Source organism: Crinia signifera, chromosome 3 (assembly GCF_055691185.1).
Source record: "Crinia signifera chromosome 3, ASM5569118v1, whole genome shotgun sequence".
NCBI classification, from domain to species: domain Eukaryota; kingdom Metazoa; phylum Chordata; class Amphibia; order Anura; family Myobatrachidae; genus Crinia; species Crinia signifera.
Window position 1 is genome coordinate 223929154 of NC_139219.1, and position 16248 is coordinate 223945401.

The 16248-nt window shown below is 42.3% G+C and overlaps 2 protein-coding genes across 7 annotated transcripts in view; one reads left to right on the plus strand and one right to left on the minus strand.

Annotated features, from left to right (window-relative positions):
* LPP (LIM domain containing preferred translocation partner in lipoma) overlaps positions 1 to 16248 on the plus strand; it is a 306990-nt gene that overhangs the window by 172031 nt on the left and 118711 nt on the right. The window lies entirely within an intron of this gene.
* Positions 7724 to 9809, minus strand: LOC146064255 (uncharacterized). The gene is made up of 2 exons (XM_083177534.1): positions 8655 to 9809; positions 7724 to 8287 (listed from the first exon to the last, which is right to left on the minus strand). Exons 1-2 carry the CDS (start codon positions 9232 to 9234, stop codon positions 7914 to 7916), a joined length of 954 nt encoding a protein of 317 aa, XP_083033660.1. The 5' UTR covers positions 9235 to 9809; the 3' UTR covers positions 7724 to 7913.

The following is a 16248-nucleotide window of genomic DNA, read 5'->3' on the forward strand; positions in this document are numbered from 1 at the left end:
CACATTGTCTCAATCGAGCGGAGTGCCGGACCACCCACAACCTGCTATATATATCAAAATAGCTTCCTTGATCTCCAATACCCATAGATAAGTAAATCTAGCCCTAGACCAGTGGTTCCCAACCCTGGTTCTCAAGTACCCCCAACAGTGCACGTTTTCCAGGTCCCCCGGTAGGTACACAGGTGCACTCGTTATTCAGAAACATTTTAAAAGATCCACAGGTGGAGCTAATTATATCACCTGTGATCCTGTGTGGAGACTTGGAAAATGTGCACTGTTGGGGGTACTTGAGGACCAGGGTTGGGAACCACTGCCCTTGACCCATGTGAACATATATATGTATTTGTGTATATATATATACAGTACATATACAAGGGCAGATCCAGAACAAAATGACAGGTGGTACACCAGCATAGGGGGTGGGGGTGTTGCTCTTGGAAAACTAGGTGTGTCCTTGTAACAAGGGACATAGCTTTGCAGGGAATGCCATATAAATGTCATATTTTTAATATTGAATGATGCACTCACAGTTCTGATGTTTGATAGGGTGAGTCTTTGGGCACAGGTCTGGTGGGTGCACGTTTGAGTATGCGGGAACAGGCTCCTCTATAAAATATTTGATATTTATATTTAGATATTCCTATGCTATGCCAACTTAAGCTATAATGGTTAGTAATCTTTATTCTAATGTGTATTTCTTCTCCTGTTCACTTTTGCCTCTTATGCTTATTTTTCATTGCCATGGCAATATATATATATATTACATTTACATATGAGTGGATTTTCTACTTAAATATCTTATTTTTGCAATGTTTGCTTTATCTGTTTCCATTTCAATAAATGAAGAAATAAGAAGGAAATATATTGCAGTGCAGAATGTGATTCTGGAAAGAGAAGCTAAGCTGCACTGGGGAGCTAGAGGACAGGACATAATACATACGATGGGACAATTGAATGTTCCTGTTTCTTCCCTTGTGTATGAATTGCAAATTACTCCGTTTGTGCTCATGAGGAAAGGATGGATAATTTGGCATTATGGCAACATTCTCATCAATCTTTCTGTTTGTTTCCTTTGCATTTCATTTAACAATGAAAGAAAATGATGGTTTAATATAACAAGAAAAACAGATAGACCTCAGTGGTAATCTCCTACAGAGACTGACGCATTCTTTGTACTGACAAGGCAATGAAAAGAAAATGTCCTAAATAATCAATATTGGTAGTATTGTACCTTTATGTATGGTAGCTTGTGGTAAGAAACACACTATATATAATGCCAACTAGAACATTTGTTCTTTATATGATTTCAGTCGACTTAACTAATTTGTACGTTTTCTCTCTGGGAGAAGCCTGGAGAACAGATATTTCAGGGGATGAGCCAATGCATGTTCACCTAGTGACTGTTGATCTATACACTGTCAACCTTATCACCAGATACTATGCAAAACACTATCGCAATATACAACATCTGAACATAATTTCAAGGTATACTTTGCTGCTGCTCAGGTGCCTCTGATCATTCCACATCTTGTACTTTGTCATTGGACTCCTGTCAATCAACATATGAATTCCATGTCCTAATTATTTAATCACTTGCCATTCATATACTTTGAGATGGTAAAACTGGGGGATATTCTATCTCCCACAGCCATTCCCGACGGGGGAGATGGCTGCAGGGCCCTATTCAATTCTGTCTTCCATGACCGCATTGAACAGGGGCTCTTGGCAGAACGAGCCTGACTTCACAATCAGTCATGCTTATTCTGCCAGGAATTGACGAGCTCCTGGCCTCAGCTCAACGATTCCCAGATGCTTCACGCGGTCACGCCCCCTTCTCGACCCGCGTCAGGCGGGACTTTGAATCCCGCCTGCAAAATCTCGGTCAAGCAGACCGAGAACAGGACAAGGTCACGGTTGTTGGGCCAGCCCGACAGCCGTGACCCAACATTGAATAGCCCCCAATGTCTCCTACTTTTTCAATAGACATCTTACTATAGATGAAGGTCCTGTACTTTAAAACAATGTCATGTTGACTTTATGTCAATGAGCAGATGAGCTTTATCATGTAATTTATTAAACTTGATGGGTTGGGTATAGTTAAAACGGATGTGCTGCCTACCTCCAGTTACACCTATGACAGTCGCCTGTGGGTGGCAAAGCAGTTAGGTCTGACCAGAGCCATAACACCCATCTCCACTCACCCATAACAATTTTCATGTTGGTGCTCTGTGTCGACAAAAACATTGGTGTCCACATACACATTCATATTTGGAATAGGGAAAGAGCATACCAAAGGCGTGTGGGACATAAAGGGGCATATTCTGGCTGAGAGGGAGCGTAGTAGCACAGTTGTATCCCCAATTCAAATTACACTATGCAGCAATATTCACATTTCACACAGTAGTGCCCCTTATTCATGTTACACCACACCACATCACTCTTTGCTGACATTACATCACACCGTAGTGCTTATTGTTTATATTACAAAACACTATCCTTCCTTGTTCATATTACAACACTCACTTTTGACCTTTTTACATGTAATAGTGCCCCTTATACCCTTAAAGCCACACAATAATGCCACTTTCTTATATAACGCACACATATTCCGCAGCACTTTACAGAGAATATTTGAACACTCACATCAGTCCCTGCCCCCGTGGAGCTAACAATCTATATTCTCTACCACATTTACACACACAAAGATTGTAGGGTTAATTTGTTGGCAGCCAATTAGCATACCAGTATATTTTTGGATTGTGGGAGAAAACCGGAGTAAACCCACGCAAGTACAGGTAGAATATACAAACTCCGCACAGTTAGAGCCATGGTGGGAATCAAACCCATGACCTCAGTGCTGCAAGGCAGTAATGCTAACCATTACACCATGTGTACTGCACCATACATATATGCCCCACATTAGTAATGTCATCATACACGTCAGGCCACACAGGAATGCCCCCCCCCCCCCCCAACTCACACACATTTTGTTAATGCAAAATAGGTCTGTTTCTTGCCAATTTGGCTACAAAAAAGAAAGATAAGAAATAAAAGAATTTGCGCACACCTATGCCGTGTCCATTCCAAAAAGGGTGTGTGGCCTTGCCGCACTCTGTAATGTTCATTAGACAATAGGCCATTACACATTGTGCCACACACCTTAATGCCAATTACACATTATGCTGCACACAGTAATACCCATAACAGAATTAATGCATACTATATAAAATACCATGTGGTATTAGGCAGGTATACAAATATAGTACTATAAAGCTTGGTGGTAGGAGCGCTTGGTTAACTTTAAAAAGTTGAATATGATTATAAGCAGTGGCAGTTTTTACATTGTAAAAATCTGCCACCTTCAATAAGCAGAGTGATTGCAGAGCCTTCCTATTGGAAGCACTATCTGCTAATTACAGTGTGGGCTGTGATCGGCAGATACAGCTTCTAATGGGATGCATTTCTGCCAGCTGCTTCATCGACTGCAGACAACACAGTCCATAGAAGCCGCAGGGAAAAGATAGTGGCCATATTGCGCAATTTCCCACCATTCAGCTCTAAGGGTCTTTGATGGGCTGCACAGGAAGTCGCCTATAGAAGTAAGTGCGCATGCGCATCGCCACAGATTTTTTTTTTCCTTTTTCACCAACACTGAAGCTAGCGTGGCATGCGCACTATTTGTGACCATGCGCCACGGGCAGAATGGACAGAGGGACCTTTGGTACCAGGCAGTGCAGCCTCCCTAAGTAAAAAGGTAGGAGCCACCACTAAATATAAGTATAAAAATAAATAATAAATAAAATGAATAGATAAAATAAATATATATGAAACACTGAGTTGTCACCTGTAGGAAAAATGGTTGGTTATGCTTATGTTTAAGCGCCTTATGGGTCCGTGGTGGTGTGTGTTCAGGCCTTCCCTATCTTAACCTGTTGATGTGTTCTTCATGCCTGTGCCCCCCTTGACCCCCACACTCAAAATGGAAACAGTGTGTGCCAAAGATGGGGTACAGTGTGTGTGTATGATTATAGGCTGTGGGATGTGTGTGTGTGTGTGTGTGTGTGTGTGTATGTGTGTTTGGTTATAGGATGTGGTGTGTGTATGGTTAGGGTTATAGGATGTGGGTTGTGTGTGTATGGTTAGGGTTATAGGCAGCAGGGTGTGTATGGTTAGGCTGCAGAGGAGAGTGTAGGATTAGGCTGTGGAAATGGTTACGGGTGGGCTTAAGCTGCAGGTGGGTGGTGAATGGTTGGGCTGTGGGGGGGGGGTGTATAGTTAAGGTGTCAGTCTGAGGGGAAGCATGGTTAGTGTTAGGCTATGGGGGGGGGGGAGGGTGTATCAATAGTTAGGCTTCAGGGCTGGGGGATGTATAGTTAGAGCCAGGCTGCAGGGAGGGAGGTGTATGGTTAGAGTTATATTTCTACTTTATTTCTGCAACACCCCCCCCCCCCCTTGCAATTTGAGATATTCAGCTGAAGCCCTCCCCTCCCCTGAAAGTAGCTTACCCCTGGCAGCAGCTGCCTCCTCTGCTCCTCCTCGAGTCCTCCATGCTCAGTCAGTGCTCAGCTTCAGAGCAGGCAGGAATTCACTACCTGTCTGACTCCAGGACTAGTGAGAGCAGCAACAGGCAGCCTTGCGATTGGCTGCCTGTTGCTATGGCTACCCAAGGAGACCAGTCACCATACAGAATGGATGCAGAACGCTGCTGCATCCATGTGTCTGACAAGCACATGCTGCCCTGCCCGCCCGCCCATCTCCCGCACACGCCCGCGCGGCGCCGCCCATTTAAATGATAAAAAAGGAACTTCATTTCCCATGCTGTGCGGACGGCTTGGGCCCTTTGGTAGTTCCGCCCCTGCCATGGTGCACTTGGGAGCGAAGGGGCGTACAGCTACAAGGACTGTTCTCTGAAGCAGGCGGGCAATAGCTCCCTCGCCTGCTACTTGCCGCAGCAGCATCCTGGACCCGGCGCCCCCCACAGACCCCGCTGGTACTGACTCCCCCAAGCCGCCACGGTGTCTGCCTCAGCATTGTTATGCCACTGGTTCCACAATAGTAATGCTCTTATGCACGTAATGCACCTTACATATGCCCCCAATTGGTAATTGTACTAGTGGTTTGTTTTTTTTAGATCATACTGATACCCCTTTTCCATCTGCAACCCGTGTTAAACACGGGTTTTTGAACACGGATCATACCCGTGTAAGACACGGGTAAAAACACTGTTCACACTGCGCACAGACCCGTGTTATACCCGTGTCGGAGCCTTTTACACTTAACCCGGGTAAACTTTGAAAAATCCCAAGAATGCCCACAAGACATAGCTTTTTTCCAGTCCAAACCAGTTTGAAGTCACAAAGGGGACAAAGGGGAGGGGTGGTGGGTGGTTACTTCTTGCAGCATTGCAGCAATGGAGTCAGAGAGAGTAGCTGTGTCTATGCTGGGCTTGCAGACATTTTGCAGTATTTTGCTGTACTATTCTGCCATGGACAGCTTGATGCAGCTTATAACACTCTGCTACCTACTGCTGCGCTGGAGGAGGAGGACCCAATTCTTTGCGGAGAGGGAGAGTGCTCGTCGCCATTATTTGAGGAGGAGGAGAGTGCTGTTATCAGCGAGTGTTTCCACCATCCTGCAAATGAGCACTGCACCAACCAGAAGAATGTGGATGAGAGATCGCAGACATGGGGAGGCTTTCATGCAGACAGTTCTAAGTTTCCAGGATGAACAGTGGATGGCACATTTCAGAATGTCCCGTGCTACATTTTTCTATATTTTGGAACTACTGTCCCCTGCCATCACGAAACAGACCACCAAGTTCAGGAAGCCTATTGAGCCCAGCAGGAGGTTAGCAATTGCTATTTGGTGGTACGCTACCCCTGGAGAGTATAGAACACTCTCTTGTCTATTTGGTGTAGGAATTGGCACAGTGTGCAAGATTGTATACCAAGTCACACGGGCATTGCTGAAAACCCTATACCAGCGCTTTATATCCTTGCCGCAAGGACAGCGGCTAGAGGACACTGTCAAGGGATTCAAGAGGCGTGGATATCCTCAGTGTGGTGGAGCAATCGATGGTACCCACATTCCCATCATTGCCCCCCGTGATAACCCCGCAGACTACTATAACCGCAAGGGGTGGCATTCTATTGTCCTGCAAGCTGTAGTGGACCATAAATACTGGTAAGCAATAGTTTACTATTTTTTTTTGTAAGGATGGGCATTTTCTTTGGAGGAACAATATGTAATATACCATTCTTTTTAGTTTCACAGATGTGTTCATAGGTTGGCCCGGTAGGTCACATGATGCGAGGGTGCTAGCCAATTCAGATCTGTACAGTATTGCGGAGGACCAGCTAGGTGGATGTCTGTTCCCTAGAGAGGTAAGAAATTTGTACCCTACAGTTTATGTTCACCCATAAACCAATATTTATGTTTTGAACCAGGAATAAATATAATTATTTTTACAGAAATCGGTGACTGTTGATGGTGTGGAAATTCCGGTCCACCTCATTGGTGATGCAGCCTACCCCTTGCAGCACTGGTTGATGAAGGGCTACACCCAGCATGTTCAACTGTCGCCACAACAGATTGCATATACCCATGCCCTCAGTTCTGCCCGTATGGCAGTTGAAAATGCTTTTGGCCGATTAAAAGGACGCTGGCGTTGCCTCATGAAGAGGAATGATGTGGACTTAAAAATCATGCCAGATATTGTCGCAGCTTGCTGCATTCTGCACAATATATGTGAGCTGCAAAAGGAAAACTTTCTTCCTGAGTGGAATGTGCTGGACCAGGAGTTGTTGGGAAACGTACATGATGCAGCAGGCTATGAGGGGGTGCATAGCGTTGCCGCAGAGCGGATAAGAGCCACAATAACTAAAAACCTTACATCAATGTTGCAGTAAGGGACACAGAGAAATATTGCTGGTTGAACAGTTTGTGTTTATTCATTTTTTGTATACTTGAAGTATAATTATAAAACATGTCAAAAAACTTTCTTGTATGTTTTCAAAACTTGACATACAGGTACAAAATGGCTTGGTAAACATTTATGAGTGCAAAAATCTAAGTGCAAAGAGAACACAAGAGGGAGGAAGATGTATGACGCAGTGATGGGGGGGGGGAAAGAAGTCATAAATTGGCAATCCTATCAGCTCCAAACTGTCCCTTCAGAAACCCTTCATACACTTAACAGTTTGGAGCTGATAGGAGGGCCTAAAGCACTATCACTGCTCCATACATCTTCCCCTCTGCTATGGCCATTCCAGTTATCACGTGGACCTAATTATTTCAGGCCTAAGAACGTTCATCCTTGAGGTAGGAAAATGTATATCTAGATATACTATATATTTAAAACAAAAAAAAAATGAGCACCCTAGTACTGCGACCTTTACTTGCAGGTACAAAATGGCTTGGTAAACATTTATGAGTGCAAAAATATAAGTGCGAAGAGAACACAAGAGGGAGGAAGATGTATGACGCAGTGATGGGGGGGGGTGAAAGAAGTCATAAATTGGCAATCCTATCAGCTCCAAACTGTCCCTTCAGAAACCCTTCATACACTTAACAGTTTGGAGCTGATAGGAGGGCCTAAAGCACTATCACTGATCCATACATCTTCCCCTCTGCTATGGCCATTCTATAGTTATCACGTGGACCTAATTATTTCAGGCCTAAGAACGTACATCCTCTAGGTAGGAAAATGTATATCTAGATATACTATATATTTAAAAAAAAAAAAAAAAAGAGCACCCTAGTACTGCGACCTTTACTTGCCCTTCTATGTATATAAATAATTATATATAAAAAATGTGTACCAACTGGCCCAACTTTGGCTTCTCAACCTACATTGTGCAGAAACCTAACAACCTGAAAAGATACATACAAACATTGCTGTAGCAACAACAGGCCTAACTCAATTGCCTATAAACCCGATATTGTTCGGGTTGTGGGGTTGATGTGTTAGGATACTGAGCATGGTCATAGTTGTACTGGCCATATGCCACTTGTGTGTGGTCTTTTTGTGGTGCTTGGGTATTGGGAGGGATACGGCTAAACATACGCTCAAACAATGTCATCTGCCTCTCATGCATATCCGCTATTTGTGACATAAAAGAATCATGCATTTCTTTTTCAGATGCTAAAAAACGGGCAATTCTTGCATCTTCATGAGCATTCAAATCGCTATCCGCCTCACGTAGATGTTCCAGAATAATCGTTGTCATTGCTCTCACAGATTGTTCTGTTCTGTTTGGTTTCGGCTTCCTTTTGGGAACGTTATAGACTGTGTAGGGATAAAAAATGATTTGTTACACACTGATGATATATAAACTTTGCATAGTTTATCCAACACATGTTTGCGGCCTTCCGGCACATACACACTACCTATCCATTGCCCATTATGTTTTCAATCCTTTTTCAAAGATAGTTTAAAGGTATTGCGGTGTAATATTGTTCGAGGTTGCCATTCAAGTATCCACATATCCCACCATGTGTTAACATAAGTTTTGGTCTTACGTATGGACTACTGCAGCAACTATGACACAGCATGCTAGGATGTGTAGTACCAAAGGAGCTTGAAGTATGATAGTTTTGACACCACTACATAATGTTTGTGTATGTGCTTGTCTCTGTGCAAATTTAATACTTACTATTGGAGCGCAAAGTTGTGGGCTTGGGTGCCTGGGAAATCTCCGTCGACTTGGGTGCCTGTGAAGTCTCCGGCTGAGAAGCCTCTACCTCCTCATTTATGACAGCGCTGACGGAATCATCCTTCATGCTTGACTCTTCCAAACTGCAGTCTGATACGAGCAGTGGGGATGATGGTCCACATTGTGAGCTGGGGAGGCTGTGCTGTGTTTCGGCATGGTCCTCCTCTACTGACATCTGACTATTGGCACAGCTGGATGATGATAGTGCGATGGGATTAGTTAGGGCACTTTTGCCAAAGACACTGTAGCATAGCTCATAATATGGCCAATCAATACGTCCTACGCCACTTTTCTTACGATTATGGTCGTGTGTTTTCATAAATTGCTTTCGTAGTGCCTTTAATTTGTTCACCACTTGCTGCTGTGTTTTTTTTATGCCTCTGTCGGCCAGTATAACGGATATGTTCTTGTAGACAAAGGTATCCTTTACTGTACCCGTCATCTGTCTTCTTATTTCTTCCTCTCCCCTAATATTAAGCAGCTCTCTTATCTCACTGTCTGTCCAACTATGGCTAGACATGGTTTGCTGTCCAAATACCTGCTGTGCCCAGCGTTGTAGGTAATGCTGTGATGGCTGCTTGGGCCCAGCGTCGCAGGGATTGTGGCTGTGATGGCTGCTTGTGCCCAGCGTAGGTAGGAGGCAATGTGCTGCAATGGCTACTTGTGCCCAGCGTGGCCAATGTGCTGCGATGGCTGCTTGTGCCCAGCGTGGCCAATGTGCTGCGATGGCTGCTTGTGCCCAGCGTAGGCAATGTGCTGCGATGGCTGCTTGTGGCCAGCGCCGGAGGAGCTGCTGCTGGGAAGCCTCCTCGTGGTCAGCGTCTCCCAGCGTCTTCCGGCGCGTCTCCAGCAGATGACATCATCTTCTGGTGCCCCTGAAGAACCAATTACCGGCCTCAGCGTGTTACCCGGATCTAAAACACGGGTAATGTGCATTTACACTGCGCACAGACCCGTGTCATTGCCGTGTTTTACCCTGGTAGATACCAGGGTAGAATTCCCTGGTCTCTCTACCCGTGTTTTGTGTAAAGGACACGTTCACACTGACAAAAAACCCGTGTCGGTGCGCGTCCTCGAGCAAAAACCCGGGTAGAATTTGCTAGTGGAAAAGGGGTATGACTGTTTAAATATATTAGGATCTTTATGCTGCTGTGATTAGACTTTGCAAGTATGCTGAACCTGCTGTTTTGTGCTTTCTTCAGAGGTGTTTTTATTTGCTTTGTCATTTTTTTTTAGACTTGTTTTAGCATTTAACCTGCTTTTAACAATCAAAATTACGTACATGCTTTAATTGTTTAGTTATTACCTCTGTAACGGCACAAGCCCAGCCAATACATTTTGTACTTAGTTACTGAACATGTTTAACCCATTCTTCCTGCATTAATAACTAAAGTTATGTAGATTTGAGGATTGCCATGGAAACCACGATCAAGAGTTTGCAGGAGAATATATACTATAAAAGGAATATAGAATACTATACTTCTAATGTGGAAGAGGTTGCTACTTACTTTACAGTAGATCTACTCAAATTAGAAATTTGCCAAATTGCAGAATGACTCAACTTAAAAATTATTTTGGGTACTTATGTTAGTTGGGCACCCACTTAGCTATTTGCTTAGTTTTACGCGTCCCCTCGCGGGGCTCGCCACGCTTTGGGCACAGTGGCTCGCTGCACTCACCACACTATACAAAAATCGACTCAATGCCAACATGTATAGTGGGGTATGAGCGTACCTACTATAGTGGGCGCCCAACTCACATATAAGTACCTAATTTTGGACTTTGTCTTGGTTGTTTAAATATTTTTATAATTATTTCATGTGATTCTCAGCTTCTACAACTGGTCAGGTTAAAGGTATTTCCATGGGTGACGAGGGCTGTTTGTTTTTGAAGTTGGACCCATGACATCAAATTTCCATGATCTTGCAACTTGCCATAACAATATTTTGATAACCAGTGTCCTTGCTGTAAGGCCCCGTATACACGGGGCTCTGTGCTGAATGACATACTAAGCACAGAGCCCACAGCACACAAGCAATGCATCTGCGATGTGTGCTGAGAAATCTGTGCCGAGCCGGGTTTTGCCTGTTGTTTATAGACAAAACCCTGTGATCTAGGAGGATAGACGGTGCCTGCACGGCCTATCTCTGCAGGCAATAATTACACGCAGGACCTCATCGCTGTTGCCCAGGGCCATACACACAGCGATCCATGCTTAATTTCGAAGCAATCTGGTCCGATCGCTTACAAATGTGGTTAAATTCTCTCTGCACATGTTACATCTGCCCCAACTGCAGTGCAGCATGGTTTTGTCCATCTGCAAAACCTGCAGCCTTGCTAACAGGTCAGAATCAGGCCAATTGTGTCAGAGAATTGTATTCAAGTAAACTTCGCTCCTGTAAACTCTGTGGTTGTGCGTTCACACTACAAAGTGTGCACAACATCATATGGCAAGATGCAATGAATGACGGCTATAAGCTAGAAGGGGATGCGATCAGTTTCCCGGCGTTCAAAATCCCTACTGCCGAAATCCCGACACTTTCTCCCTGAGTGGGTGTCCACGACACCCATAGAGGGAGAATAAATTAGTGTGCCGAGCGTAGCGAGGCACCAGGCCCGCTGCGTGGCGAGCGCAGCGAGCCAGAAGGGGGGGGGGGGCGATCCACGTGTCACACCCCCCCCTTGTCAGGATTCCGGTGTTGGGATTTTGAATGCCGGGATTCCGACCGCCGGGATGCCATACCGAATCCGCTAGAAGATGGTCTTAATGATCTGCCTTGAGATGATATATTGGCCGATAGATCACATAGTGTATAGCCATCTTTAGAATGATGAGTTAACTTTTTTTTTTTTAATGGCAGCACTGGAGGGCTGTGAGAGGTGCTTCACATATGGATATCATTTTGGAGGTTGCAACTTTGTTCCTGATCTAGCTGCCCAGTCTGGAGCCTGACACCTCTGCAGGATTGTCAGTGGGATTTTTCATTAATTGTATTATCTATTCGATGACTGCATCATATGATTTTAGTTTCATTATTATTTATTAATTATAGTTTTATATTTTGTATTCTTATTTAAGTAAATTGTATGTATCTGTGCTCCTAGTGTTTTTGTTGCCTTAATCGGTATGTCTATTATGGGGTCAAATGCCCTGTAATTAGGTGAGCAGCAATCAGTTTTTATTATATCGTTTTCATTCATCTTTAGAATCACCTGGTATTCTTTGTATATTCTTTCACATCATTCCATTATACCCCTTTCACGCTGCACAAATAACCCAGGTCGATCCCGGATTGGTGCCCGGTCAACCTGGCTGCATGCCCTCTGAAAGGGCCATGTCGAATATCCCAGGTCCAGCAACCCGGCATTCAGACCCAGGATAAAAGCAGTGTTTTTCCTGGGAAGTTTGAATGGGTAACTCCGCGTTCACTTCTATGGAGGAGGTACCAGCGTCAGCTCAGTGCTGCCTCCTCCCCTGCCTGATGCGGCGCTGCTCCGTCACATTATTTTGTCAGAATTTATTCCATGCATCACGGTCTATTTAACTTTGTTTTCTGATATTATTTCTTTACTGCACATAACAGATGGTGAGTAGGTGCACGTGCATGCATGAGCACTGTGTACACTGAAGGCAGTACATTTGTTGAAATCACTGTGCTTGTTCATTTACAGATTAATTATTATAATTATCTTGTTTTATTATAGTCACATCTGTGGAAAGAAACTCAAATATGATCTATAAATTTGAAAACAAGAAGTTTTGTGATGAGCTCAATTGAGATTTTATATCTATAAATAAAATGTTCTTTAGGTTGTATATCAACAAGATACTTAATTAAATCTGTCACCAGAATTCTGTTTCCAAGTAGCAGCACATAATGTAGTGTTGATATGTCATTGCTTGGCCTGCTTGCTGTCTGTTGATGAAACACTGATACTACTGGGTTTGAATGTGTTTATCTAAAAGTAATTCCTACTGGATGCAAGCAGGGCAAATGGTGAAATCTTTTGGCTCATATACTGAGTGTTCAGCAAGTTTTAGCCTGTGTTTTGTCACAGAATACTGATTTGGCATACACTGTTCAATGAGTGTTGTCCGAATTCATTGTGTTGGCATGAGCAGCTGTATTATGTTAGAATGTCTTTTGTTGGCATGTTATGTTGGCACTGTTTGCCATTTCCCTGGAATGCATTATGTTAATTTTACTAGTATAGAGTTAAAAATCCATTTATTCACATGTATGTTACAAACATTGGTATTTTAATCTGTGTACAATCTGCAATTTTCTATTCCCTGGCTAAAGTTAGTTTGTATTATGCTTAATTATTCACTATGTATTATAAATAGAATATAAAATTAATCATCATTAAATAATTTTTGCCACATTAAAAATTGTGTAGTCAAGCACCCAAATATGTTAAACACAATGTAGTACCCCCACTTTACATTATGCTGACAAAGCGATGTTGCTTTGTGTGAGGGCCCCAGGGTGACATCCACAGTCATTTAATCTGGCTCTGTTTATGAAAACACTATATCTCACTTACCTTGATATATCTATGTACAGTAGTGTGTAGACTGCATGCAAATCGAGGGACATTACAGGTAGGTGCTAGTGAGACATGCATCTACCAAGCTACAAGTAGCTGAGCTTATTTATTAACACTATATGCAAGTAGAAGAAAGGTATACTTACAACCAACTGGAGCAGATGCGGAATTTGCTGTTCTAGCCTGTTAGGGCCTAAGGTTAGTGAATAACAGAAAGCCACTTCACAGCCGCCTGTGCTGGTACAGCACCAGGGAATATTTTTGACATTTCATCATGGCTAAATAAAACCTAATGCATGTTGACATGGTCACTGTCTACGTGCCATCCTTGTGCATGTCCACATAATAACTTTTGACCATGTGAACCCAACTCCAAAGGGATCAACACCCAAGTGTAAAAAGCTGCTGCTGGGTCATTCCAAGAAAACCGGGACTGTAGAACTGATTTTTCAAAGTTGCCAGATTAATTCAAATGATTGTTTAATAAGAGACAACAATTTATATAGTAGACTCTAGTGTCCTCAAGATACAATTCCTTCGAAAGTCTATGGGGAAAGATTTGTATTTTGTCTATCCCAAAGTAGATGAAGGTATAATTTGCAATGGTTGTTTCAAAGTTATCCAAACCAAGAGAAGTTACAGGAAAACTTTATTTCTCACAAAACTACCAGTGACAATTGAGTGATCTTCATGTTCTTTACTACTTTGTTTAGTTTAAATGTATTTTTGAACGCTCCCTCACTCCCTACATTGATCTGTTATCAACATTTTACTGGGTAACGTTTGTTGCTCTTCTGTATTCATTTTTTTCTGACCAAGAGAGGAACAAGTCATAACATTGTCATTACCCCTGTTTTAAAATACATGCTATCTAATACAAACACAGGTACTTTTATTTCCAGACCATACCAATTAGCAGAGAAATGCCTTCATCTGTCACAAACCTAGCAGCTCTGTCCTTTTCATTTGTTACCAGTTTTCAGTGCTTTCTCCCAAATCATCTGACAAGATGCCAAGCTTTGCATTAAAATGAAAGCATATAATGTACCACACAAACATTAACTTGGCACAAAATATTCAAAACACTTGCTCAAATATATTTGTTTGGTTTAAATGTAACGTTTGTTACCATGGAATGACCCTGCTGCTTCAAAAGCTGAATCCTAATCTGGATTCATATTTACTGTAGGTTGGAAAGGGGCTGCAGTCTCAAGTCATGTTAGGTTTTGCAGTATTAAATCTCATAGTACAGACTTAGTTGACACCAAACTAGAGAAGGGTGAGTGCCCTTCCTCAACTTGACAGTGTTCGGCAGGGAAACCATCTACCAGACAGGTAAGTCCAGTGGATTAAAATGTGACTGTACATTTTAACTTTCCAGTTGATAACTGCTAGTGTACTGTATCTGTGAATCTGCTGGGAGTGAAGGTAGTATATAGAATGTTTAAAATAGAAAACATTGAGCTGAATTTAGTGCTTTGGGTACTCTGCATTCATATACATGGGTCTAAATGGATAAAAATATAAGAAAGCTGCATCTTTGTTATTGCCTTACAGTAACGTACCTTGACAAGTAATATATGAACCAAAAATACAGTTGTGGTATTTAATATTGCTGCACAGGTTTCCAGCAAGCAATAAATTAGATGCCCATGTATAAGATAAACAATTTGTCATATTCAACCTGTGTGTGTAAACAGTCGTAACATGACCCATACATTTTTTTGCTTTTTGTTTTTAACTTTTTTTCTTGTGTGTCGATTTAAATTGCAGAAACCATTATAAATTACGAACATGATCATTTCATAGTTTAGCATTTTTCTCTTTACAATAAATCAGTATGAAACCTTGGTTATTAGCATTCCTTATTCTAGAAGAGAAGGAAGCCCTCTTATTAACCGTAGGCCACATTCTTGTTGCGGACCTGAGGAACCTCTGACAAGTCACACTGTTACAGCCTATTTCAGGGGAACTTGTCACACTATTCCCAGTGCTGTATTATGTTCCCATAACTCTCGGTCTCCTTTGCTTTCCTTCAAGTGACATTTCTGCGTTTGACATTAGTACACTCCACACTATTGATTTCTATCTCTGCGTCTCGTTATACATTAAATCCTCAGTAGGCTTTCTCTGCTGTGGAACATACTGTACTGTAACTTTCCTCAAGCCATATTTCACTCACTGTTTGACAAGGATAAATATGGACTAGTAGAACGCAGTGTCATAAAGCAAATAAAGCCCAGACGACAGCCACTTAGCTCAATAACTTTCAGCATTTGCTTTATACGTAATAGATGAGAAGTTTAAATAGCAATATCACAGCAATTATTAGTTCTTTAATGTTTCCATTTTAAATGAAGCTTTAATGTGTCTGTCACTGGGTATTTGCATAGTAACCATTTTTAAGTTTGGAATATGAGGTTTGGGGTATGTTAATCAATTTTATGTTCGCTTTTGTACAGTAAAAGGGGTTGGTACAATAACTACTGCTATTGTGTTCTGGTGTTTACTTAGAACACATTACCTTAGTACTCCTCACCGATGTAAGGCATACTGTAGCATCCTTATTAGCAGGGTATGCTGATTAAGATAATTTAGGTTAAGCGAGTAAATGTTAACCCAAAACTGCAAATCTGTAGCCGTCACAAGCAAATAGTACTGGAAGCATATGAACTTGAGGATAAAGGTTATTTGTTGGTCAGTACAACTATAGTCTGCTGCTTATATCAATATGGCTGTGTTAGCAGTATGTTTTATGAGCATTTTTACACTACATCTTCGCATATAAACTACTACTTGTTTCTGTAGAAGTCTATTAGACAGTTTGTGGCCTTCGGGCACTGTGCACGGTTCAGTATTGATTGCTTTGCAGAATCGATGTCTTGGGATACTTTCAGACACCACACTTTTAATGAAATGTATTGTCTCCTCTTGTAATATAGTAAAGTCATATATTATTGTAAAGATGATGTATCACATGTCT

Coding starts and splice junctions, on each gene's coding strand:
- LOC146064255 (XM_083177534.1), bottom strand. CDS start 9,234: ATGTCTAGCCATAGTTGGACAGACAGTGAGATAAGAGAGCTGCTTAAT. Junction 8,288..8,654: donor CACAACTTTGCGCTCCAATA/GTAAGTATTAAA, acceptor ATCCCTACACAG/TCTATAACGTTCCCAAAAGG.